General features: G+C 47.6%; 1 protein-coding gene across 2 annotated transcripts in view; it reads left to right on the forward strand.

Annotated features, from left to right (window-relative positions):
* MYO5B (myosin VB) overlaps positions 1–25963 on the forward strand; it is a 312690-nt gene that overhangs the window by 166615 nt on the left and 120112 nt on the right. For both annotated transcript variants that reach the window (XM_019721483.2, XM_019721491.2), the window contains exons 6-10: positions 6235–6378; positions 8744–8825; positions 14287–14394; positions 18280–18389; positions 23833–24098. In XM_019721483.2, the coding sequence (XP_019577042.2) occupies positions 6235–6378; positions 8744–8825; positions 14287–14394; positions 18280–18389; positions 23833–24098 (710 nt within the window). The remainder of the gene's footprint in view (positions 1–6234; positions 6379–8743; positions 8826–14286; positions 14395–18279; positions 18390–23832; positions 24099–25963) is intronic.

Genomic DNA, 25963 nt, shown 5'->3' on the forward strand with positions numbered 1-25963 from the left:
CACATGGAATCATACACTATGTGTTCTTTTGTGTCTGGCATATTTCACTTAGAGTGTTTTTAAAGTTCATCCTTGTTGTAGAATACATCCTTTTAATGGCTGGATAATATTTTATTGTGTGGATACACCGTATTTTGTTTGTTCATTCCTCTGTCGATAGACGCTTGGGTTTCCACTTTCTGGCCCAAGTGTGTGTTTGAGTTTGGCTGTGGGAATGCTTTCTAAATGACAGTGGCCTAAAACGATCTAATGTTTTCAGTACCCACTGTGGCCTGAATGGCTGGTGGACTGCTGCGAAGGCAGGGTGCTTTGGCATGGGAGAAACCTGAAAGCAGTATGCACACCCAAACCACGCGAGATGTGGTTCAGTTGCTGAGGTCTGAGGCATGAACCAGCCTGTTCTTACATGACATCGTGTAAATAAATGCTACAGTAGTTTGGGCTCAAAACATTAACATTTCTACCTTGTGCAGTTGGCACTTGGGAAACTGTGTGAATAAGTCCCAAGGGCTCATTCTGTCAAATACGGGCTTTGTCATCCTAGAGACTGTCCCTTGAGCTGTTATTAAGTGTGACATTTGAGAGAAATCTTGGATCTGAACATGGAAAGAAAGACTGGTAGCCAGGGAGAACTCTGGGTGGGGTTAGAAAAGCTGGGAAGCCCATTGAGCTTTGTGGCTCCTGAGAGGCTTAGAGCCAACACAAGGCCTGTCTTAATCAGGGGACAGCTGATGACTGATTGCTCTGCCCCATCCTGGGGAAGGATGGTACCTCCCGACAAAGTACTCAGTTATGGTCATGCCATTATCTCATTATTTCTGCAGCCGGCAACAGCAGACACCTCCTGGAGAGACTGAGATTTGGGGGCGGTCTGAGGAAGCGCGGTTCCCAGTGGGCTGCGCTAAGTGGCAGTTGTTTAAATTAAAAGTGACTGCAGGATGGATTGGGCTGATTTATTGTCAGTGCCAGAGCTCTCTGACCCCATTCTGTGTAAGAGCTTGTCAGCGTCCCGGGAGTGACTTGTTCACAAGTCTGCACTGATTAAAAGGTAATCAAGAGACCGTTAGAGGAGGAACATAACCCAATTCCAGGCCCAAAGGGTCTCATGGTTTCTTGGGGTGACTGGACTCGACTGGCATACAGCTGTGGGAGCCACAGAGACCTGCCCGCCCCATCCTGGGAGGAAGAAAGGAGGCTAGGGTTTCCGTTAGGGAAATGGCTAGAAACTGTGACCAGTTACCATGTAATTTTCAGAGTTTAATTTTTTTTTTTTAAGATAAGAAAGCCTACAACTTTTAATCTATTCATATAAGAATCTGCTCCCCACGTACCTCACTGATCCCATCTCCTCTTGTTTTCGCTCAGGTTTCAACATACTCTGGCCACTTCACACTTGTCCATTCTCACATACCCCGTCCCTTCACCCTCGCTGTGTTCATAAATAGAATCCCTTCTCCTTCCCTACTGGTAAAAGTTGACTCACCCTTTGAGATCTACGTCATTTTTCACTTCTAAAAGCCTTTTTCATTCTGCTGGGCATGGCTAATTGCTCCTATCTCGCTGTTTCCAAACTACCTGGTATGTACCTTGTTATTTGTATAATCCCAGTACATTGAAATTACTTGTTCCAGTCTGTTTTTGTTTTACTACATGTTTGTGTATGCACAAACCGCAAACTGTGTTGTTTTGCTAGGTCAGATATAAAGGGTGTCGATTCTATCAACCGTTTTGTAACTTGTTTTTCACTTTTTTTTTTTAATTTATCCGTGAGTCACGCTTTAGTTGACTTAGTTGAACAGCTTTCTAGTGTCCCCTTGTATGAATATACCGCACTTTTTTTATCTGTTCCCACTGTTGGTAGACATGTAGATTATATTTCTTTTTTTTATTAAATATTGTCTGCATTGAACATTCCTGTGTGTACTTACTTGTAGTACACTTACGTGAGTTTTTCTATGTAATATCTAGAAGTAGAGCTAATGAATTGTCAGGTAATGTATGCTCGATTTCACAAGATACGCCCAAGTTTTCTTCAGAAGGGTGGTTCCCGTTTACATTTGAACCAGTTCCTTTTCCCTCACACCTTCATCATCATTTCATAGTAGCAAAATTCTTATTTTTTGCCACTCTGGGCTGTCATTTTAGTCTGTATTTCTTTGATTACCACTGAGGTTGAGTATCTTTTTCTGATGTTTATGGGTCGAGCGAGTTTCTTCGGTAAATTTCCTACTTGTATCACTAGTTCATTTTCCAGATTTTGACTACTTACATCATATCTGCCTCTTTTGTTGTACGATGGATTCAGTGATGGTCAGAGCCAGGGTTTTTATCATTTAGAACGATTGGACTTGGCTTTTCTCATGCATCAAAATGTTTCCTAAGTCAGTAACCAGAAAAATCTAGCAAGGGTTTAAAAAATAAAGAACTACCTGCAAGTTCTTCACACACACGGAGTTTGGAAGTTCTTCATACCCAGAGTAGAATTTATGGATTTTGTGTAATGACACAAACAACCTCTTCCCTTTGTGGGTACCATTATATACTTTCAAGGTACTTGTAGGTCCAGCATGTAACTTCTCCAAGCAGCCAGTGAGGTAAGGAGGATAGATATTTTGGCAGTGAGCTTAGACCTTGGGCAAGCTTTCCCTAAGCGGTTGCAAGGAGTGCTCTCAGGTATGGTGAAGGCTCTTGTTGCCATGTTACAAGTTACAAAATTGGAAGTTTTTGAAATTTTGGTATTGAGACTTATTTGTTGAAACTAGATTGTCCTTTAGACTTTTCCACAAACCGCTGATTGCATCCTCATGATGTTCTTACCATGTTTGCCCCCTGTATTTCCTTTCAAAGGGTAGTAAAAAATCAGAGGCTTGATTAGGTCCAAGTTTGATTTTTTTAAACCAAGAATCCTTTACCAGCAGTGTTACTTGTTCCCATCAAGAGGGACAGAACATCTAGCTGTCTTTTTGTGATATTAAGCAGCCACTGATTATGTCTAGATCTATTAATTCATCAGGAGTTACCAAATGGTGATATTCTCATTCTTCTAAGTTTATGAAATACGTCTATGGTAGGAAGAGAAACTTCTCCTCACCAACCAGTGACCCTGATAGAGTTTACACAGGAAAGTTAGGGTGGATGTTTGATCGCTTCCTTACTAGTTGTCACAGTGATGGGTTGGTTCCCTACCATCTCCCGAGAGGCTATTCCCTCCCCCCTTTTTCCTAAAAAGATAAAAGTGAGGATCAATGTCTCTTTGTCTTTGTCTTTTGATTTGACCTGGTTGTTTGAGACGTGAGACGTTAGCCGCGTGTTACGGCAGTGGCTAGTACGTAAATGGTTTGGCGACTTGGAGAAGGACCGTGAAGCAGGGGGGATGAACACAGACTTTGGACCCAACGCCTGAGTTGGTATCTTGGTGTTGCCACTTCCCAGCCACGTGACCCTGGGCATGATACTTCACCTTTTGGGCCTAAGTGTTCCCATAAATGGGATGGAACTTCATAACGCCTACCTCCTGGGCTGCTTCTCAGGATGACAGGACGCTGAAAGGAGCCCCAGCCCAGGACGTGGCTCCTGATGGAGGCCTGGTGGGAAAACAATCACGTTTACCAGCATTTTAGGGAAAACTCACCACCTTGCTGTTTGCCCCACACAATGAGCTTACTGAAGTGTGGTGAGGGCTTGTCATGTGGTGCATGGAAGGCTCAGATCTGTCTGTGGTGGAGAAGTGGATGCATGGAGGCCTCCGCTGAGATGAACTTGGTAGGAGCTGGGGGGCGTGAGTCCCGATCTCCCTTGATTGGAGGGAGCTTATGACATAAATGCCTCTGATTAGTCATCATCCTTTGGGACTCATTTCTGCTTGGCCAGACTCATGCCTTGTCCTGACCTTGGGCATGTTCCATGCTCTAAGATGCCCTTCAGAGCAACCCTACGTAACAAGGTTACACTTTCCCCCGCTTCTCTGCAAGGTGAACACTGTGTATGTGATACGCAAGATGCTTTCCACACCTGAAGCCCCAAAGGAAAACACACATTGCAACCCTAGTAGGAGATTTCAGGGCCATAGAGTGCTAAGTGACCTTTGAGGGCTCGGGCGCCAAAACTCTCATTTCACAGGAAAGAAAACTGAAATCCAAGTTCTTTTCCTCTGCAGTTCACTCAAATATTTTTGAACACCTGCCGTGTGCTGCTCCCTGGGAGCGGTGCTGGAGATCCCGGGCTGAAGCAGACGTGCAGTCCCTGATCTCATGGGGACAGAGGGTGATAGCTCCTAGAGGAGAAGGGGCTAAGGGAAATACCAGGGGACGTGCAGAGGCCCGGGGAGCATGTGGCAGGGGGAGCCTTCCTGCAGAAGCAACATTGAAGCTGAAAGTGGAAGACAGAGGAGGAGCCAGCCAGGTGAAAAGAGTCATGAGAGGAGTGTGGTCTGAGGAGGGAATGGCACCTGAGAAACTTGGGTGGGGGCAGGGAGAACACGGGGCTTTTGAAGACGAAAAAGGAGTTGGGGATTGTTCGAGGCTGGAGACCGAGGGCAGAGTGACGAGAGGCGAGGCAGAGTCTAATCCTGCAGGGCCTCATAAGCCACGCTGAGGGTTTAAAACTTCATCTCAGAGGCCGTGGAAGCCATGGAAGCATTTTACACAAAGGAATGTAGTAATCCGGTTCATGTTTTCGGAGAGAACCCTGGTGGTCAAGTGAAGAATTGACAATGGGAGACAAGCATGGAGCAGGGAGGCCCATGGAGACAGGCCGTGGAAGTGTCCAGGAAGGAGACGGTTTAGCTTAGGCTGTGGCAGGAGGACCGAGAGCAGTGGGTGGGTGTGTGGCACATTAGGGGCGTCACAGCAGAGTCCTCGGAGGGTGAGTGGGTATGTGGGAGGCAGGCCCTCCTGGGCTAAACAGCTTCCTTCCTACAGAGCTGGGCTTAGGTTTCTGTGACTGAAGGGTCGCATGACCCAAGGCCTCACTCATCTCAAAAATTGGAATGGGGATAGTTTTCTTTATCAAGACTTAACAGGGGACATTTTTATGAGTATTTATTATAGGTCAACTGTTTGATCTTTTAAACGGTAGTGATTGGCTTCCAAATGGTCTGTTTGCCTTTCAAGGACAGATGCTAGCTGAGCCTTATGTAGTTTGGGGGTGTCAGGAGATACTAACAGTTCTGTGGTGTGGATTTGCCTGGAAGGAAGGGGTGAGAGGTGGATTGGGATTTTGGGTTTTGTTTCAACCCCTTTGTGCCTCGGATTTCCTCAACAACTGAAAACTTACAGTGGATATTTTTCTAGTGCTTTAACCACCTAAAAAGTAAACCACTTGAAAGGGATTAAAATATTAATGTATTCATTACCAAGTCATTAACCATGTGATGTTTTATAGAAAGTGAATATTCACCTAATGAGAGGAGCCATTTAGCCACTCACTTTTTAAAATTATTGTTGAGTGTTTTGAACGGTGCCCCAACAACTGTATAGGAAATAGTACCAAGAGAATGATGGCTTCCTGATTTGTCCTGGTAATGAGGTGTGGAGGGGTGGGTGTTGATCTTTGGTGTCTTGCTAGAAAGTACCATTTATCAGTTGGGAATGAGATATGACTGCCTAGTCGTGGAGACCTGACCAACGTGGATTAAGCCCAGGAGGGTTTTTTTTCCTCACAGAAAGTTCTGAACTATTGGGTATTGGCCTTGGTTTGTGGCTCAAGGGTGTCAGAGCAGTGGTCTCTGATTCTGTAGACTTTTCCCTCATGGTCTCAAGATGACTGCTATAGCTGTAGCCATCACATGTGCATTCCAGCCGGAAAAAGGAACAAGCGAGGAAGGACAAGGGGTGTGCCTTCCAGCTGGTTAGTTCCTTTTAAAGAGCCCACCAATCACTAGACAAACACAACATGTATGTATTCAATAAATACTGCTAAGGATGTCATTTCAATAAAGTCCTCAAGACCCAAATTTTTCAAGACAACTAAGGAAATCCTGATCCCTAGCCCTGGGCTAAGTGCTTAAAAACAATAGAAAAGAGCTCACCAGTCCACTTATTACTCTCACTGGCCATTCTTAGGAGTGAAGGAGGCAAGAAAATGAAGTTTTGTTTTCGCTCGACCCATTGTCCCGATGGCAGAGAGATTCTGTAAGGAAGGAAGACGAGGGAATGGAGCTGCTTCCGCAAACATACAATCCTGAAATTAAGAAAACCTTCTTTGTTTTGCACACCTCTTGTTTGTTCTGAACAGGCCATCGGAAATGCTAAAACCACTCGCAATGACAACAGCAGCCGTTTTGGAAAGTATATTCAGATCGGCTTTGACAAAAGGTACCACATCATTGGGGCCAACATGAGGACCTACCTGTTGGAGAAATCTAGAGTGGTCTTCCAGGTGAGTGGTGTGACGTGGGCCTTTTTCTGTTTTTTTTCCCCACGGAGGATGCTACTTGCTTTCTGACCCACTCCCCGTGCCCAAAAAGCAACTCATTTTTCGAGCCTGGAATTGGATATACTTATTTTTTTTGTTTTCTTTCTTTCATCAATAAATATTTTTTAAAATCATTTTTAATCTTTATTTGGGGAAAATAAAGATACTTTGATTTAACCAATTTCTGTTGACTATTTAGGTTGTTTCAGAGTTTTCATTATCATATAAAATGCTGCAGTGGATATCCTTGTCACAAATCCTTGGGTACTTCTTTCTTTCTTTCTTTCTTTTTTTATTAGTTTCAGGTGTACAAAACAATGTAATAGACATTTATCATTTATATCCCTCACGCAGTGATAACCCCCCTCCTCCCGTGTAGCTCTTTCTTTAGGATAAATACTTGGACAGAATTTTGGAACCAAAGTCTACATATTTTCAAATCATTCTTATATAACTGCTTTATAGAAGAGTTGTACCAAATTGTCCTGTCATTGTCTAATCAGAGTATCCATTTCTCCTTTTAGGGTTCTTTTTAATAGTTTCAGTTTGATAGGTGATTAATAGCATATCACTCTTGTTTCAGTTTGCATCTTACAGTTAGTTACCAATGAGGTTGCATTTTTACATATATTTACTTCCCATTTACATATATATGTCTGTATATATATATATTTACATTTGATTTTTTTAATTCGTTCCAGGTGCACAAAACAGTGTAATAGTTAGACATTTATACCCCTCACATAGTGATAACCACTCTCCCCCAATCTACTACCCCTCTGACATCGTATATAGCGTTACAGTTCCACTGACTCTATTCCTTATGCTGTACTCCACATCCTGTGACTATATATGTATATATATACATATGTATATATAAATTATAGTTGACATTCCATCAATAAGTGTTTATTCAAATGCTACAGGCATCATACCTGAAAAATAATTGACCAGTACTGTTATTTTTCAACAGGTATTGTTTTTAGGGTCAATCAACAAACATATTTTGAGTGCCTATTATGGGCAGCCTGTGCTAGACACCAAACATACAGTGAAGACTAAGATGGTCCCATTCCTTGTGGTTGTCAGTCATGCTCAGGGGAATGTCAGTCCATGTCTATGGGTTTCAGCTTTCTCTCTCTTCTTATTTGGTAGGTTATAAAAGAAAGAAAAACCTGACTCAGCCCCCCACTTTCCTTTTCAAATACATGGAGTCCCCTTTCTCACCTGACTCAGTTCTTCATTGCTCTGTGCTCACCTTCCATTCTCTCCTTCCCGATTACCCTTTGGCTTCTCGTTGACCCTTTTCCTCCTCCAGCCTGACCTTGAGTGGTGGTCAGTGCATCTCACAACACGAGAAAGGTTTCCTCCAGCTCCCTTTTGATGACACATTGCTGAACCGCATTGCTGGTGCATGCCCTGGTGGGAGACAGCTGCATACTCCTGACCTGGGCCAGGTGGCTTCCCAGCCTTGGCCTTGACATTTCGGCTGCATTCAGAGGGGATATTAACAGCCTCAGCTGTTGGTTTCTCAGTGGCGTCTGTCTCCATGCTGATGCTTAGCAAATACCTAATGAATTTTTTAAGCAGCTTTATTGTTTTCTCCCCTTTTTCTGCCCAGGCTTTTCCCTCCCAGGTTTGGTTGACAGCCCGACATCCTTCATTTCACTGTAGCAAAGCAAACAGCCTGCTGTGCTGGGTGTGGGTCAGGTGTGCCGGCTGTGGCTGTGGCCAGACTCTTCCCTGGACACCCCTAGAGCTTTCCCTTTCCTTGCTGTCTTTGCTCAAGCCTCCAGAAGTCCCGAAGCTGCCCCCTCCACCCCCAGCTGCTGCCCCCACCACTGCCAACTTAGCATGTCTAGCCTGGACGTCCACTCTAAATCCTGTCTCAGTCATGGACCTTTCCTGACTGCCCAGCCTGACATGATGGGCAATGGTGTAGCTTTTACTTAGTACCAAGCCTCCCCAAGGAGAAAGGAAACCTACAGCAGGGAAATTACCTTCTGTACAACATGAGCACGGCTATCTGAATAAGTGTGTGTTGATTGACGAACCTACCATTTTTGGAAAAGCAATGATGATCTTTGTAACAGGCAAAAGAAAATGCATGCTTTCACTTAAGAGGCAAAAAAACCTCAGGTTGTAAGAAGGCCCCATAATAGCGAATGGAAAATCTGGAGGTGGGAATTGAAGGGGGGCAGAGGTGTAAAGGAAACTGTAAGGAAAAGTCTTGACCTCGGTCACCCAGAGCACCCTGGGATTAGAAGGGGTGAGGGGACAGTTTTGGGGGTCATTGCCCTAAAACCGCATCACTTTATCCCTCCTTCAGGCAGATGACGAGAGGAATTACCACATCTTTTACCAGCTCTGTGCCGCTGCCAGTCTTCCGGAATTTAAAGAGCTTGCACTAAGTAAGTAAACGGTGCGTGCCCATCCTCTGGGTGGGCTGCTGCAGCAGGTGGTACCTCTGGGGGCTCTGAGAGGAGAAAGGAGCTTCTGTTCAAGGCGGTCTGTCGTGGGTTCTTGTCTCAGCTCGGCCTCTCCTGTGGGCATGGCCCCTAGACCTCTCTGCTCTTTGCTGCCCAGTTAGTAAAATAGTTAATTGTACCAGCCTGCTCACCACAGAAAATGTGCAGGAGAAGCAGCAGGGAGTGGAACAGTGTTTGCAGAACATAAAAAAATTTCCGAGCATTGTTCTTTTGAAAAATGTTTCCACTTTTGACATAAGAAATATGTCCTGGCCTCGAGGATCTAGATTTAACTAATGCACATTGCTTAATTGTGGCCAACCCATTTTAAGTCGTATTTTAAGGACTGAGACAAAGGGGGGGAAAAGGGACTGAGAGAGTAAAGCAGGGATAGAGTGGGAATGGCTTGAGAGGCATATTGGTAAAGCCTGGGCCTCACGTGGGGAAGGTAAGAGAGGGGCTTGAAACCGGCCTGCTGAGCGTTAGCAGCAGCAGTTGTCTGATGCTTCCTGCACAGGCGGGAAGTGTTTGGCACACCTGCCTCAGAGCACCAGAGGGGTAATGCAGCAACCAGACTGCAGCCAGGGGGCTGTCACTTCATTGCTTCCATCAGATAAAAAGACAGCCTTTCATTGGGTCCCAATCACGTTGGTTTCTGCCAGTGCTGTTTACTGAGGGGCCTTAGTGAGCTTAGTTTGCCTTGGGATTGTTTACTTGGAACCAGTGGAGCTGCCAGCCAGGGCCAAGCAAGAAGAGTGAGCAGGGGGCGGCCGGAAGACTCAGTTGGTTAGAGTGCGAGCTCTTAACAGTAAGGTTGCCGGTTCATTTCCCACATGGGCCAGTGAGCTGCACCCTCCACAACTAGATTGAAAAACAACGACTTGACACCCTGGAAAAGCATACTATTCCCCAATATTCCCCAATTAAAAAACAAAACAAAAGGAGAGTGAGCAGACTTTAGTTCTTGATACTCCTCGGGTCCTGGGCTGCCTGCCTTCTGTGTGCAGGGGCCTTGTCATGGAACATTGACTGACTCCGCGGCTGAGTCCTCAAAGCCATCTCCTGACAGATGTGTGGGCTGAGGGCAAGCCTGGGGGCCATGCTGCATCCTGTGTTTGCTGAGCATCCTGCCCCTGGCCTGTTGTCTGTATTTTTGGGAGGTGTGGGGAGGTCTAGTACTAGCAGATAGTGTGAAGAGCTGGGTGTCTAGACAGATGGAGGTTGGTTGGTCTTTGTGCAACGGTGAGAAAAATAAACCTCTGAGGCTTTGCTGTCCTGGACCCAAATCCTAGCCCTCTCTCAGGGCCCAGCATCAGATGCACCTCTGACCACTCCAGCCTGCTCCCAGTTGGTAAAAACATCAGCTGGTTCAAACCTCGGTTGGCCCTCTTAACTCGCTGCTTTACTTGAGTATGGATTCCTGTAGCATTGTGCCTGTGCCATGCAGTGCAGCTTTGGTTGCTTCATTCATCAAGCCCTGCGCAGGCAGCGTTAGGCCCTGGGGGTGCAGCACTGCACACAACAGCTGTGGGCCCTGTCCTCAGTTAGCTTACAGTCAATCACAGTGCAGAGTGAGAAGGGTATGCTGAGTGAGGCACGGTGGAGGCGGAGCGGGTTCTCGGGGACCCACGGAGGAAGCTCTAGAAGGCACCTGGTATGCTGGCTGTGTACTGTACTCTAGTTGTTCAGTGCTTGCAAGTGGAATCATCAGCTCCTTGGGGACGAGGAGTGACTGTCACTAGCCATGTTTGGTGAGCATTGACCAGCGCTGGCACCTTGAGGCTCTCGTGTTGGCTGATGGTCACACGTGACCAGGAGGGCAGGGCACGTTAAGGGCCTCCGCCGTCTTCCTCTTTCCTTCCCAGAGAGGGGACTCGGACACAGCTGGGCTTTCCAGGGCTAACCTACAGGTGATGAACGTTATTTTCTAAGGTCAATTGTATAGGAAATGAACAAATATTGGCAAGATCCTTCTGGCTGTATTTGGACTACTTTGTCCCAAATTTGGCTTTATGGTAATAGGGAAGAAATCCTCTTCATTGTTCTTTTTTTTTTTTTTTGCATTCACATGGATGTACTGAGGTGAAAAAATGGTTCTTCCTTATTCTATCTGTCTGCAACTTCCCAGACTCCTGTGGCCCCTGGCTGAAGCAGTTGGAAACGACCCAATTCGATCAATGTCTTGCACTCTTTTTTTTTACCTTCACATGCTCTCCGAAAGTATCTTGGAGCAAAGCGCCTTTGATAAGCTTTTGTGCTCGGGCGTGAGGCTGTCTTCGGACTTGCAGGTGGATAGACTGTGAGCACTGAAGCTTGACGTTCGGTTCCACTGACAGTCCTGGTTGAGTGGCTAGAAACGTCAAACAATTGAAGAACGAGCAAGTGGCTCCAAGTGAGTGTGTAGACTGCCTCCCTCCTCCCCCCTTTTCACCTAAAACAGTGCTGTTCACGTGCACAGAAGTCTCCCAAGACCACTTGGCCCAGCAGGAGTTTTGTGCATTTGTCTGAGAATGGGGGAGCAGACTTGCATTCGGTCACCCCCACTTTCCTCTGCCCTGTTGGTGGTGGTCTGTTGCATGAAACTGACCACAGGATGAGATTTTGTTTTAGAAAACAGTCCAATGAATAATTTGTTATACTGTGACTGAATGATGGTGAAAGGAGGTGTGGTGTGCCCATAGTCCCTTAAATACAGCCTTTAGGAATAACTTATAAGGAATAAGTTCTTTTTCATTCAGTAGATGGTGTATTGGTACAGTTTTATGAGCAGTCTCTCCTGCCTTGTACAGGTTGGAGCATGGCCTCCCCAGGTGAAATGCAAGGCCTTGGCCATGACCTGGATGGTCCTGTAATCGCTGAGTTCATGCCTGCCCCCTCTGTGGTCGGTACACTACACTGCCTGATCCAGTGTACGTCTGCCTGTCGAGCCAGTTAATAGATTTTTTGTGGTATTTTTCTCCTTGGAAATTCTAAGTGAAGAGAGACCCAAACTAGAGGACGAGAGAAGTTGTTCTGGGCTGGGTCAGTGACAGCATCATGGGCCGGAAAGGAGAGCTGAGATCCAGACAGACTCAGCAGATGGGGGAATGTCTGTCTTATTAAGAGGCTGTGGAGAGAGATGCTAACAGGAGTGATAGTGAACCTGAAAGCAGATGGAAAGGCGATCATTGCAACTGGATTCAAGTCATTTAGTAGGGAATGCTGTGACCGACCCCAATGGGCCCTGCAGTGACGAGCCTCAGCCAGAGGAAGTTACCCAGCTGGGCCTGAGTTTGGAAACTGGAAGCAGGGAAGGTGGGGTGATCTGTCTGACTCAGAACATCAGGCAGTAGGGCTCTGGCTGTTGACAACAAAGGGTCTTTGATAGATGCTAAAAATGCCTTCTCCCTTCTAGTATGGAAATCTGCTGTCCATCTTTGGAGTCGCAGGTAACCGTCTTTCTGGTGTGTTCAGGTGATACTTTTGATGAGTTAGGCTGTGTTGATGGCTGGTCATGGGTATGTCATAGGAGATAAACAACCATCGCCTTGATAGGTGATCCAAGTAATGGGCTCCCCCCTGGGCAACCCCTTAAAGTCCTAGTTCCTCAGTTTGCCTGGGGGAAAAAGTGGGAGTAAAGAGCCTTCCCCATGTGGGCGCCGTAAAAAATCATCACCTGAGGTGATTTGAAAGGTGAGTGTAAAGGGAAACAAGAATGGGTGCTTTTATTAAGCCTGGACACTGTTACTTTGTGCAAGAGCTCTCAAGGTGATTAGATACGAAAGAGCTAAACGTGCCACCTTCACCACGACCTAAAGGGATTTCCTTCATAAAAACTCCCTGGTGCTGTGCCTGTGTGTGAGTTCAGGGCCAGCGCCGAAGTCCTTCCTCTCCCAGTTCAAACGCCTCAGTCGTCAGAGTTTGTGTATGTTACTCCTCTGGGATGCCCGCCTCCATAAAATATGACTGACATTCAGCTGTTCCGTCCTGTGGGCAGATGTGTTGCCTGGCACTCAGAGCTGAGGTGGTGTGGACGGGGGTTTGGGACTGAGTTATACCACTTCCTAGCTGAGTGAGCCTGGCCCTGTGGACTTCACCGGCCAGAGGAAATTCAGCGTGGCTTGGAGCATAGGATGCAACGTGGGAAACGAGTCTGGAGTGGTGGAAGGAGGCCAGTTTAAGAAAGGTCCAGGAGACTCTTTTAGGGTATTGGACCTTTGCCTTGAGGGCAGTGGGGGGCAGGAAAGGTGTGTCTAAAGGGCTCTAAATAGGAGAGCGATGTGATCAGAGTTACCAGGAGTTTGAAGGGAGAGGAGCAGAAACAGGGAGACTGGTTTAGTCTTCTGCCGCAGTGCCTAGACAGCAGATGCGGAAGGCCAGCCCCAGGGCGATGGCAGTCAGAATGGAGGAAGGAAAGAGATGCAAGAAATTCCTACAAGATCACATTGGAAAATGAAGGTGTTGAAGGGGGACTGGAGGTTGCAATGAAACTGCATCTAAGCACGTTCAACTGATGTGTGTTCAACCACATACACTCAGGTCAAGGGAACATAATTTCACTGGTCTTTTACAGAGGAGGACGAAAACCAGCCAGGGTCCCATTTTGACATCTTGTCAAAAATCAAGTTTTATACACTTAGAAATATCAAGTGCAGGACAGGGTTATACCATGCAAATATAAACGATTTTCAGGGGGTAATTTTGATTATGTGCATTTGTGGCCTTAAATGCTGACTTCCCAGCCTTGGAGTAAGGATACTTACAAGCCAGGGCTTGTTGCATTTTCTCCCTCTGCTAAGGTTGGCTCTGAATTCTAAGACAGCCAGGGCCCCTCCTCACCAGCTGTCCCCAGGCTGTTCCCAGAGACCTGAATGAAGAGGAATGAAGCTGGGGGATGGGAGCAAGCATGTGAGGGTCTCAACCTGCATGTGTTCATGTACCTGATATCTCAGGGGTGCCTCCACTTTATGAAACAAACACACGAACAAAATACCATGTCATCTCGGGCACATCAGCGTCCTTCATTTATCAAATGAAGTTGTCAGATGATTAAAGATCATGGAAGCCTGTGATTCTAGGGCAGGTAATACATTTTACTTGGGTATGTTAGATCCTTTTTAAAAACAAGTCTGCAGGGAATTCTACTCTAAAGTGAACTGTCCATGACTTACCTTTTGTGTTCCCCTGATTTCCACATAACAGTTTTACACAAACACAGCAATGCATTCTGTCAGTGTAATGTGATTTTGTCTTTTGTCATTCACTTTTCTCCCATTTGCCATTGTCAATAGAGATAATTTTTTAAGGGGTCCACACCCGGCTGGGAGTAAAAGCGGGCAGGGTCGCTTGCTGAGAGAATAGAAATCCTCGTGGGTCGTGACCTGCAGGCTAGCTGGGGCTGATGCCTCCCTCCTTGCCTCCACAGCGTGCGCCGAGGACTTCTTCTATGCGTCACAGGGAGGAGACACGGCCATCGAGGGCGTGGACGATGCGGACGACTTTGAGAAGACTCGACAGGCCTTCACACTGCTGGGTAAGGAGCTTGGGGATGGAGGGAAAGACCCGGAGGGGTGATGTCACGGAGAGGAGAAAAGCGTAGCCGGGTCCCACGCGGCTTGTCCACCGTCACCTGCTGATGGGGAAGCCTGCTTGTCCTTGGTGAATGTCCTTCTCTCCTACTCCCTCCCAGCCCATGGGCGCCAGGGCTTAAGGCTTGGAGCTTTGTGGGCCTTTCCTAAAACATAAGGATTTGAGAGTTGCCCCCACAGGCACTGTGGGGTCGCCCTTTTCACTCCTTCAGGCCATTGAAGCCAGTGGTGGGAGCCAAGGAGAGAAGGAGAGCCATGTCTCTCTGCGCTGGGACGTGAGTTCAGAGGCAGTGAGTTCATGCCTTTGGGACTAAAGCACCCTTGTATCTCGATCATGGGATCCGAGGTAGAGGCAGACGGGGACGTCTGGTAGCTCTGTCATACTGCAGTGTTCCTGTGATGGCTGTTTCCATATAGAGCTTAGCAGTGGAACCCTTAAAACAAGATCTCTCTCTTTCTGAGGCATCAACGTCAGTAGAGCTGGAGAAATTGGCCCTTCTCCCCTGCCACTTTTGTGGGAGAGGACTCTCTCTAGTGGTAAGATGGAAGGCAAGCCTTTCTTAACTTGGAAATTGAAGTGGCCAATTCCTGGGACCTGCAGCCAGAAAAAGCAAAGCTTAGGAAGTCAGCCTGAAACCCATGAAGTGGCCCAGGGTGGCCCTTGTGTTGTTCCCAACTTCTTCCCTCACAGAGACAGACGTTTGGCTTCTGACTCATTTAACTAACCCAGAGTAGCATTTCTTAGGTTCTTTGGGGAGAATGTGGGAAGTTTTCTCCAGAGTCTGAGTAAAACATGGCCAGCCAAGCCACGCCCCGATCTCTCTAGAGGGGCTGAAGCCGGGGCTTCCTGTGCTGAAATCTGGTGCTCGTCACTTCTCTGGGCAACTGGTGGATAGATATGGTTTGTCTTCTGTACCCATGAAAAATGAGTCAGGATCCAGAAACCACACTGGTATTCCAACAAAGAAAAATTAACACAAGTAATTGTTAACTAGAGCACTGGGAAATCAGTTGACTATGAAACGGGGAGTAAAAGGACTTCAGGGGTCCAGAAGTAGCAGCTGCCAAAGCACCATCTCTAGGGTGAGGAAGAACAGCCAATAAAGGAATTGTTGACTACGAACCCGCCCACCCCCCGCAACACACACACTGCTGGGCTGAGATTCTGAGCAATTCTAGACGGACATGGCTGCCTCAAGATCAGGAGGCCAGCTGCGGGGGAAGAAGCCTGCAGAGGGTGTGGGCAGCTCTGATCTCTGCAAGCAGCCTACAGCTGCCCCGAGATGTGGTGGGGCCAGAACTTCTTAGAAGTAGCTGCTGATGGGGAGACCCTGGCCTGAGAACACAGCTGGAGCTCACCGGGAGGTTGCTGGGCTCCCAAGATAAATAATAACTACGGAGGAACGAAGTATCTTGTTGCTGTTGCCCTGCAAAGTCACTACGGTGCCATCTGTTAACCAAGCATCACATTCCACCAGCGGGCAAAGGGGAAATGGTTATAGGGCCTCCTATAGTAGCACAAAGAAGGGCAAAGAAGGGTGGATTGGAAGCAGTGAGATAATGAATTGATAACTGCAGGCCCAACTTCTCCAGCATCACAAAGCTGCTGTATTCTCCAGAGTTGGAGAGCAGGTGAGAGGGGGACTTGATGTTAAGTGGGAGATTATTCAGCCCAGTTTGTCAGAGAAAGGAGGCCTCTGGCAGCTGCCCCCGTGCGCAGTGGGCATGAGCTGCTCCAAGGAGAGGTCATTCCCTCCAAGGCTGTAAGGAGACTGGGCCCTTGAATTCTCAAAGCAAATGGCGTTTGTAAAATTATTTTAGTAAGCCTTTGTTCCCTACTCTTTAGTAAAAGTGTCCATTTTTGGACTTCAGAGGTTGGCAACCTTTTTCTTAAAGAACAAAATATTAAATATTTTGGGCTTTGTGAGCCATATGTTTTCTGTAGCAGCTTTGCCATTGTAATGCGAAAGTAGACAAAATATAAAAGAAGGGTTGTGACAGTGTTCTGATAAAACTTGAACTACAAAAACAGGCCGTGGGTTGTGGGCCATACTCTCAGGTTGCCAACCCGTCCTATTGTAGTTTTATTGTTTGTTTTGGTTTTTGCTTCCCATAGTGAGGCACTGCTTATTCACAGAATCTCGTATTAAGAAGGGACTTTCTGGTCAGGATTGTGCAGGAATCTTAACCCTTGTTAGGATTTAATATCTACTGTTTAAACTCCTCTCATGACAGGGTGGTTTGGAAATCCACAGAGCATTGGTTCTTAAGAATAAGTGAAAGAGAGAGAAGTGACACATCCCTCTTGTCCTATGGTGGTCCCAGCCCCCAATTCCTGAGTTGTGCCTCTGATGGAACCTGCTTGAGAGCTGGACAGTCTCAGCTCTGATCAACAGCTCGGTACTTCCCTCCGTACCCTCGGCATCCAACCATCAGGCCTCCTGTCTTGTCCTGGGTTTCAGCCTCTGGCTTTAATCTGGCTTCTTTTTTCCAGTCTTATCCAGCCACACTGAATCAAGACGTACGCCTGAATTCTTTGGCCTCTGTCTGTTTTTTGTTGTTTTTGTTGTTGTTAGATTAAGTGAAAGCAGATATCTGAATAACACAAACCTTTCTGTAGACATCTACAAGTACTTGCAGTCTGTGGAATGGTCATTAATTCCGTCGTTCTGTCACTCATGTGTCTGAGCACCTACTATATGCCAGGCATTGGACATCTAATGATGAAGCAAGAACAGGGAGGGATTCATTATATTTTTTGTATATTTTGAAAATATGTAATTAAAAATTAAAAAGTAGATCGCTGCCTCTGTGAAGCTGACATGGTAGTGGGCATCAAACATTATTAAAGTCTACTGTTAATTTTTCTAGTTCATGCTTGGGTCATCCACTTGGTGGATTATCTGAAGAATGTTGTTAATCCTAGCATGACACGTTTTTACTCCCATTTATATTGGTGTCGCTGCCTGACGTTTTAGCCGGAGTAAAGTATTGCCTTAAAATTAAATACCTACAGCCACGGAGGAATAATGGGGGAACAATTGTATTGTTTCCTAAACTGAGTGATAGGTTGACTGGTGTTCATTACATTATTCTGTAACTTTTTTTTATATGTCTGAAATATTTTGTAATTTAAAAAGAAATGATAATGCCTTAAAGCTAAGGATAAACTGCAAGAGATTATCCATATCTTTGATAACGTAACTGCGTAAATAAATTCGACAACAGGGGTTTGCTGCCACCTTGGTCCAGGGGTAGGTGTGCATGTCTGTAGCGATGAAAGAGCAGATAGCGTGAGGAACCACAGCCCCGTCGGGGAATGGCCGAGAGCCAGCCGCTGGCCATCCAGCCCTGTCGCCGCATTCCCAGGAGAAGTTTCTCCTCCTTCCCTCGTTGGCACTCTGGATGTGTATCACAGATGTTTGCAGGATATTATGTTGGGAGAAAACTGACTGCTGATAAATGACCGTTCTTATTAAACTCATAAAAACATCCATAAAGTGTTGGGTTGAAATGAAGTCCAAAATGAGTCTGCATGATTGCTGCCTCTCCTTTGCTCCTAGAGAAGTGAAAAGGGTAGCGTGACCCATCTGGTTTGCTCAGGACAATCAGAGTGAGCACGTTTCCCTTTGAGTCCAGGAGCCCCTTTGCCCTCTGAGCCGTTACTGTGAGTGGTAATTACCTGCTGAGGAGTCGGATCATCGCAGAAGTCATTGCAGAAAATCAAACCTTTTTTTTTTTTTTTTAAGTTCTTTAAAAAAGGTGAAATGTCCTTTCTATCCTACCATGGATATGGAGTGTCACTGGTTCTTTTTTTTTTTATTTTCCAGGAGTGAGAGACTCCCATCAGATAAGCATTTTTAAGATAATTGCTTCTATCCTGCACCTTGGAAATGTGGAGATTCAGGCTGAGCGCGATGGTGATTCCTGTAGTATATCAGTAAGTTGCACCCCAGCACCGGAGATAAAACGTACACAGTTCACTCCTTTCTTACAGTTTTACACAACTGAAATGCGTCTTTACATTTAGAGGACTCTCGTAGGTTATTTGTTCTTACCAGAAATGGTTTCTGTTTCCGTGCTGATCATTTTTTAGAAGAACAAATCCTTTTCAAATTAGCTGCCATCAAATTTCTATCACTGAGGGCAGGGAATTTAGTGGGTAGCCAATAAATTAGATTTGATGGTTTGATTTCCCGAGTACCCTGAGGTCCATGGAATCCTACAAAGCGTTATCGACGCACAAATCCGTTCTGAGCGCCCGCCTGAGCAGCATCCTGGAGGGATACAAAGGAGTGTTGTGCAGCATTACTTGGGACTGTCTCAGAGGCGCTTACAGTCTAACTGGGTAGACCAGGTAGCTCGCAACACTTGGCAAGATTTTGACAGCGTGAAGCAGAATTTGAAGTGAGACATCTGTCTGACAGTAGTGCAAACTGTAAAGCGCTCCATCAGTGCTCGTAATGACTGTTACTTTCCTGGTGCCCAAAGTAGGACCTGATATGTGGTAGATGAGAAATGCCTCCGTGGGTGGGTGGTGGGGTAGGTAACAGTGCAGTGCTATAGGCAGACACTCTTGTGGCCCTCTGGTGTTCCGTGGTGCTGGGCAAGGTAGAACTGGTATTCGGACCACGACTAAGAGAATCTGCAGTGGTGCATTGGAGACCTCTTTTTGCCCACTTACTGCTAAGTCCTGGGAGGTGCAAAGCATGAGTCTCACTCCAAAGGCCTTAGAATTTAAATAACCAACATTGGGAAAGACGACAGGAAACTATGCTTCAGAAGATGAACATGGGCACAGTTCCATAGCTTTTTCAATTGAGCAAACATTTATTCTCCTCCTGCTGTTTGTCTCCGGTTAGGGGTTATCATAAGTTAAAACTGGCCCTGCCTTTAGGGAGAGGAAGACACGGACTGTAGCCGGCAGAGCTCTTCACCCTCCCCTCATCCCCGCGCCATACATTTTCCCTAAATGAGAAATGGTCTTAGGTTTGGGAGGTCCCCCAGGGCCGTTCAGGGCTGCCACCATCCTCAGCATGGAGTCTGCAGCCTCATGAGTGTGAAAGGAGGGAATGTTGGCACTGGACGGTGTGAGGTGCCCCCAGACATCGGGGGGCGGGGCGGGACTGTGAGGTCGGCAGTGATGACGCTGTGTCCAGGGGAGGACCTGTCTTAGCGTGGTGGTGGCGGATGGGCCTCCAGTGCAGGACAAACAGTCCCCCAGGCTGCGTCTTTAGGGCCAGTGAAGTCTTGCCCCTGATGTATTTTCCTTCATGAGAATGGCATAGAAGGTCTGTTCCTCCCCCACCCCACCAGCAAATACCCCATGCTTCCTTGGCAACTGTCCTCTGCCGGGTGGCAGGGACAGGTGAGATTAAGGACATTTGTATTGAAAACCTGGTTTAGGCTGGTAAGATGCAGGAAAGGTGACGAATGTTCTCTTGGCCCCACCCCACCCCTTCCCCAGTCCCCTTCTCCTCTGGGTCACATCCTGGTCACACCCCATCATGGTTTCTTACAGTATCTGTACCTCTGCTCCGTGGCATGTCACATGGTTGCAATTGTACATTTATTGTGTGATTTGCTGCACGTCTGTCTCCCTCATGGGACTCGGAAGTCTATGAGGGCAGGGACTGTTTTGCTCATTATTGTGTCACCAGAACCCAGCACAATGCCCAGGTCTTGGGGGGCACCCAAGTAGATGGATGGATGATTGAGGCTTTCTAGGTGCAGGGGGATGCAAATGAGAGTAGAATGGGTGAGCATGTCCGAGAACATTGTGAGGGTGACAGTGGGGCATGAGTGGCTGGGGTGGGCCAGGGCCTCTTTGAAAAGCCAGGGCTCAAGGTTATAAGTGACCTCAAGGTTATAAGAGCCGACCCTTCAGCTGATCTTTCCCACCCAGCCTCGGACCCCTCAGGTGAGAAGGAAAGTGAGTGGTCATTGGTATGATTTCTTCACTACCTGTTTCGCTCACTAAACTCGAGGATCGTGTCTGTTGTGCTCACTATTGCAGCCCTGACACACATTGGCACCCACCGCGCATTAGTGTAAGGACCATATGAAGGTGGGAATATCGGGGAACACTGGGGGAAGAGCAGATGGGGGACGGACACAGGTGGTGGTGAAGGGAGGACACCTGACGGACAGAGGTTTGGGTACCACATGGCACAGCGGGCCCTTTCTCTTACAGATAACAAGAAGGCAGAGGTTTTTGAGGACAGGTATGTGGCCTAGGCTAGTCGTACACTGTTCTCCAGTGAGAGGCTGTGTAGAGAACTAATTGAGAGTGAGAACTCTGCGTCAGGACTGCCAGGGTTCAAGTTCTCGTTCTACCATGTGTAGTTACTTAACCTTTCTAGGTCTCTCTCCTCATTTGCAGAGTGGGGGTGATGTTGCTACCTTAGCACAGGACTCCCATGATTGAGTTCTTAACAATTATCATAGGAATTAGAACCAGAGGGGACCTCAGGAGCATCCTTCTCACGTCACGAGGTTGGAAAAACGAGGGCTCAGAGAGAAGAACCGCCTTCTCTAAGGTCATAATGACAGTTAATGGCAAAGCCAAATCCAGACCCAGCCAAACCCAAATCCGTCCTCTTACACCACTGCCAGCCTCGCTGCTTCCCCTGCACTGTCAGCCCCTCGAACGGAGTCTGTCCTCCCCTGGCCTGTTATTCCCACCAGTGCCTAGCATGGCTCTGGGCACCCCGTGTGTGCTCGAGAAATGCTTCACTGAATGGCCTCAAATACATTTGGGTTTATTTCTCAGGCACGTAGAGTGAGCCTCCTACTGAAATGCCGTCTATCCATACGCAGCGTGCCTTCTGCTCACTAGTTTTTATTTTTAATTAAGGCATGAAAATGTGTTCCATGACTGCCAGAGTTGCCCTGGAGATGCAACAGCATGCAATTACTTGGATGCCAGAGGCAATTTGTTTCTTGAATTTGGCAGCATGGGCCCACAAACCTAATCTGCTACGTATGATGCTGGCTATTTTTAATGGATTTAGCATCATTTAATTAAGCTTAAGTGTAATTGCATGATGTTAAATCAGTTTCAGTTAGCACCTTTAATCAACTCTCAGAGGAGGGTAATAGAGGGGTAAGCCACACCCCACTGCAGTGGATGGGAACCCATCCTGGGGTGGTGATCAAATACTTCCAGATCTTGTGGTCCTTTCTCTACTGCGTTTGTTCACCTGGGAGGTGCCAGGGAGGGGAGGGAGCCTGTGGGCAGGCTTGGGCAGTCATGTTTTCTGCTAGCAGGCCGTTTACATGTCAGGGAATCCAGCTGCAGAGCTCTGCCTAGCGATTCAGAATGTCTTGGAAATAGATGAACAAGGCGGACACTTGCCACCTCAGAACCTGTTGGTGGCCAAGCAGTCCCAAGTCACTTCACTTCATCACATGAGGTTTTCTGTCGGGGAAGGGAGCGAGCAGGTGGGGGTAGCTGCAGAGGGAAAGGCTGTTGTCCAGGAGAAGTAGCCATGGCAACGCCACCTGCTGAGTGAGGGAAAAGCCGGGGGCCTCACCCAGCCCAAGCTGATTCTCCTCCTGGGCTGGGCTAGGAGCTCTGGGCCACAGTTGGGGAGCTTCATTCACTTCACCCCATTTTCTTCATCTGAAAAATGAGGGGGGTTGGGTTAGAATAATAGTTCCCAAGGTAGTTTCCTGGGAACCTTAGCCCTGAGAACCTTAACCAATTTCTTAGGAAGATAAGGGTTCTTTGGTCAAGTAAGTTCCAGAAAAGCTCCGTAAAATATCTTATCCCCTGATGCTTGCAGGGTGCTTGAACAAACCAGTTCAGTTGTGTTTAATCTGATGTCACCCTCCCCTCCCCTCTTGTTAAGTAAAGGCAATTAATGTTCTTTCTAACTATTGTTTCACAAACCATATTTTGGCATCGTAACACTGGCCTTGGAGAGGTTCTTTCCTGTTCTGGCACTGTTCTTTTGTCATTGTGTTTGTTTGGGGTAGATTTTAAATACCTGTAGGAGAAAACAGTGGCCTGGGGATGTGGTGTTAAGCAGAAACGGTACGTGTGAGCCCTTTTCATTGAACAAGCCCTTATTTAAATCCTACTAGGCAGCCTTGGCAGGAAATGAGTGCCACACGCCGTCGAGGGCCGTTAGGGGGCAGCACATCGTGTTCTGAAGGACTCCCGCTCAGCCTCAGAGTTAATACGCAATCCACAGGCTCGTGGTTGGGGTATCAGATGTCCCGGCAGGTTTAGCTGAGGGGGTGAATAATGGGCAAGAGGAGCCAGTGAGGAAAACCAGGTTTTCCGTGGCGTGCCCTGAGTGGGCAGCAAGGGTCATCCAAGGCACGTACACGTTTAGGTGACATACCCAAATCACCCACAGGGATTTGTCTTATCAGTGAGTCAAAGGCCAGGTTGGTATGATGGGCAGTGGAGGTAAATGAGGGTCAAGATGAAATGCAGCTGGAGAGGCAGTTGGGCTCATGGGTGGAGGGCCCTGAGCACCTGGGTGAGACTTTGCACTTGCCTGGGACGCGGCTTCTCACCTGTGGGGAAGGGAATCCTGGAGGAATTCCCAGTTCCCCACCCCAGCTCTAAACATGTGGTGTTACCAGCTACTGCATTCCCAAGTGATCGTCTCAGGTCAAAATTTGTTGCATATTTTTGCCATTTCCCCTAGCTTTCCACTTGGATTCACGTTTTTCCCTGAAGCACCAAGTGCTTCAAGACTATAAAGTTTAATTACATGTTAATGTAGTATCACTGAGGCCAAGATGAAAGAAAGTGTGCTTGGAAGCTCAGGACGGTGTGGTGCCAGTGGGGGAAGGGACGCTGTCCTCTAGGGTTCAGCTCCGGGCCCACCCATTTCCGAGCACACAGCTAGTAGACTGGGTGCTAGCCAAAGGCTCGCTTGTAGGCGAGGACTTCTTTCTGGGCTGTGGGGTAGGCCCTGCATTGGAACTCTGCAGGTGGAAAGTGGCCTTTCACTGATTCTGCTGCCCTGCGGCTCCTCCTGCTTCACAGTGTACCCATTCCTATGCTATCAATTCTCATTCTGCTCCTTCCACTTGGGGGACCCTCCCCTACCAGTTACTCTGCACCCAGCAGGCGAAGTCAGAGGGGACAGGAAAAGTAAAGTGAGTTTTTGTTTTTTAAAGCCCTGGTACTTTGGTCATTAGCAGGTGTAATGATCAGTTTGAGCAACTCTTTGGGCCCTAATTGTCATTTCCACTTAGTGGTGTGACAATGAGACTTCTGGGGCAGTGGCCAGGGATGAAATGCGGTGCCGGGGGTGGCCTTGACTGGGGCTCATTCTGTCCCCAGGCAGGAGGGGAGAGGGCACGGTGGTGGGCTTGTCCTCCACGCCCCTCCTGAGCCCTGTCCCCCACGTGTCTTGCAGCCACAGGATGAACACCTAAGCAGCTTCTGCCGCCTGCTGGGGGTGGAGCACAGTCAGATGGAGCACTGGCTGTGCCACCGCAAGCTGGTCACCTCCGCGGAGACCTACGTGAAGACTATGTCCCTGCAGCAGGTGATCAACGCACGCAACGCCCTGGCCAAGCACATCTACGCCCAGCTGTTCGGCTGGATCGTGGGGCACGTGAACAAGGCCCTGCACACCTCCCTGAAGCAACACTCCTTCATCGGGGTCCTGGACATCTACGGGTGGGTACATGGCCTGCGCCCACCCTCCTGCCTCCGCCCCACCTGGGGATTTGCAGGCAGTGTCCACCTGCCAGCAAGTTAGCAGCCAGCAAGGGCCTTGCAGACCTCCTTAGCGATTCTCCGCCGGGGAAGTGTGAAATGTGGGGCGACAGTTTTGGGTGTCACAGGGACTGGGGTCACCACTGGCACCTCGTGGCCTAAGGTCAGGGATGCTAGTTGCCGTGCAGTATGAAGGACAGTCCCGAGGAAGAACAGACCCTGTGCGAACCCCAGTAAGCTCCCCTGTTGAGAAACCTTGTGGACATCCCCTTGTGTAACTGGGAAACAGGCCCAGAGAAGCAAATGCCTTGCCCAGCGTCAAACTGGAAGTTACTAGGAACTTCAGTTTGGATTTCCTACCTCAGTTAATGTTTTGTTTAAATCTACCGTTTGACCTCATTCACTAGGTCACCGAGCAAGGTGAGTATTTTCATACCGTAATCATGCCCAGCACGGTCCAGATTTGTGTTGCGTGTGGTCCTCCTTGAGATTTCTCTTCCTTTCAGAATTCCAGCCTGCTGGAAAGGACTGTTATTTATAGCAGCATATTTTGCAGGGAGAGGCAGCGTGGCAGTCTGCTTGACGAGCCATCAGGAGACTGGTGTCTTGACACACTGCTGTCACCAGATCACTGAGTGACTTTGCAGGTCACAGCCCCTTTCTGGGTTTTCATTTCTATAGCTTGAAATGAAGTGTTGAACCACTGTCTCGCTGAGGTTCTTTGCAGATCCTTGTAGAGTTGTTTGAAATGACATGTACTGGGTTGCAGCCTCCCTGGCACTTCCTTTATGATCAGCGTCGTGCCCTCTTTAAGCTGGTAATACATGGAGTGGTCCTGGGTCTTGATGTCATAGAAGTCATGGCTTCCATCTTAAAATAGAAATTCAGGCCCATAGTGCAAAGTTGTAAGAACAGTGACGATGCTCAGTGGGAACAACTGCTCCGTGGGCTGATGAGCTGGGGCGCGTCTTCTGTTGAGTCCGTCGCTAAGGGGACGCCCGTCTCGGAGTGGCCGCTTGCTGTGCTAAGACGGGCAGTCCTCATGCCATCTCCAGTGCCCTTGTTCATCATTGGTTTTCACATCAAACCATGTCACATGCTGTGGAGGTAACGAAAGAAGGAAACTTGACTTCTGGCATCACAAAGGCCCCCGGAATAGGCCAGAGAGTTAAGTCACGCACGGGGGCTACGTGACACGATGAGGCAATAGAAGGAATTGTAGCAGGGTCAGTAGGAGCGTTCGGACACTTAGGGGTGTACAAGTTCCAAGGCAGGAGAAGGTGTGCTTGTTGGCATCGTTCAGAGAAAGCCTTATGTGGGAGGTGAGGCTTGAATTGGATCTTTTAAAAGGCGGGAGTAGCATATGGAAGGCACCCTTGGGAATAGAAGCGCAGTCAAGACAGTAGGAAAAAGCAAAGTGTGGAAGGAAACCTCCTCGGTGATGGAGTAAGCAGTGGAGAAGCTGGAGAAGGCAGCTTCAGGGTTTTAGCTGAGTGACGGGCACCCCACTGCTCATTTCGAATTGCTCTGGAGAGAGCATAGAACTAACTCTCTGCCCAGCTGTCAGTAACTAATTCTGGTTTATTCTGTCCTCTGCTGTGAATCTTTCCAGGTAATTAGGTTTCCCAAAAAATTGACCTTTAATGCTATCTTCTGAAAGGGGACCCAGGAAAACAGGCTGCAGCGTGTGACCCAATTCCTTTCATCTGTCTGGCAAGAATCTAATTTGACTGAGTTTTCGATTTGGGAAGATTAACATGCAGACTCACTGTTGATAATAGCATGTAGAAATATTTTGACTTCAGTGCCACTGATCCATAAAAATC

Source organism: Rhinolophus sinicus, linkage group LG09 (assembly GCF_036562045.2).
Source record: "Rhinolophus sinicus isolate RSC01 linkage group LG09, ASM3656204v1, whole genome shotgun sequence".
Classification (NCBI taxonomy): domain Eukaryota; kingdom Metazoa; phylum Chordata; class Mammalia; order Chiroptera; family Rhinolophidae; genus Rhinolophus; species Rhinolophus sinicus.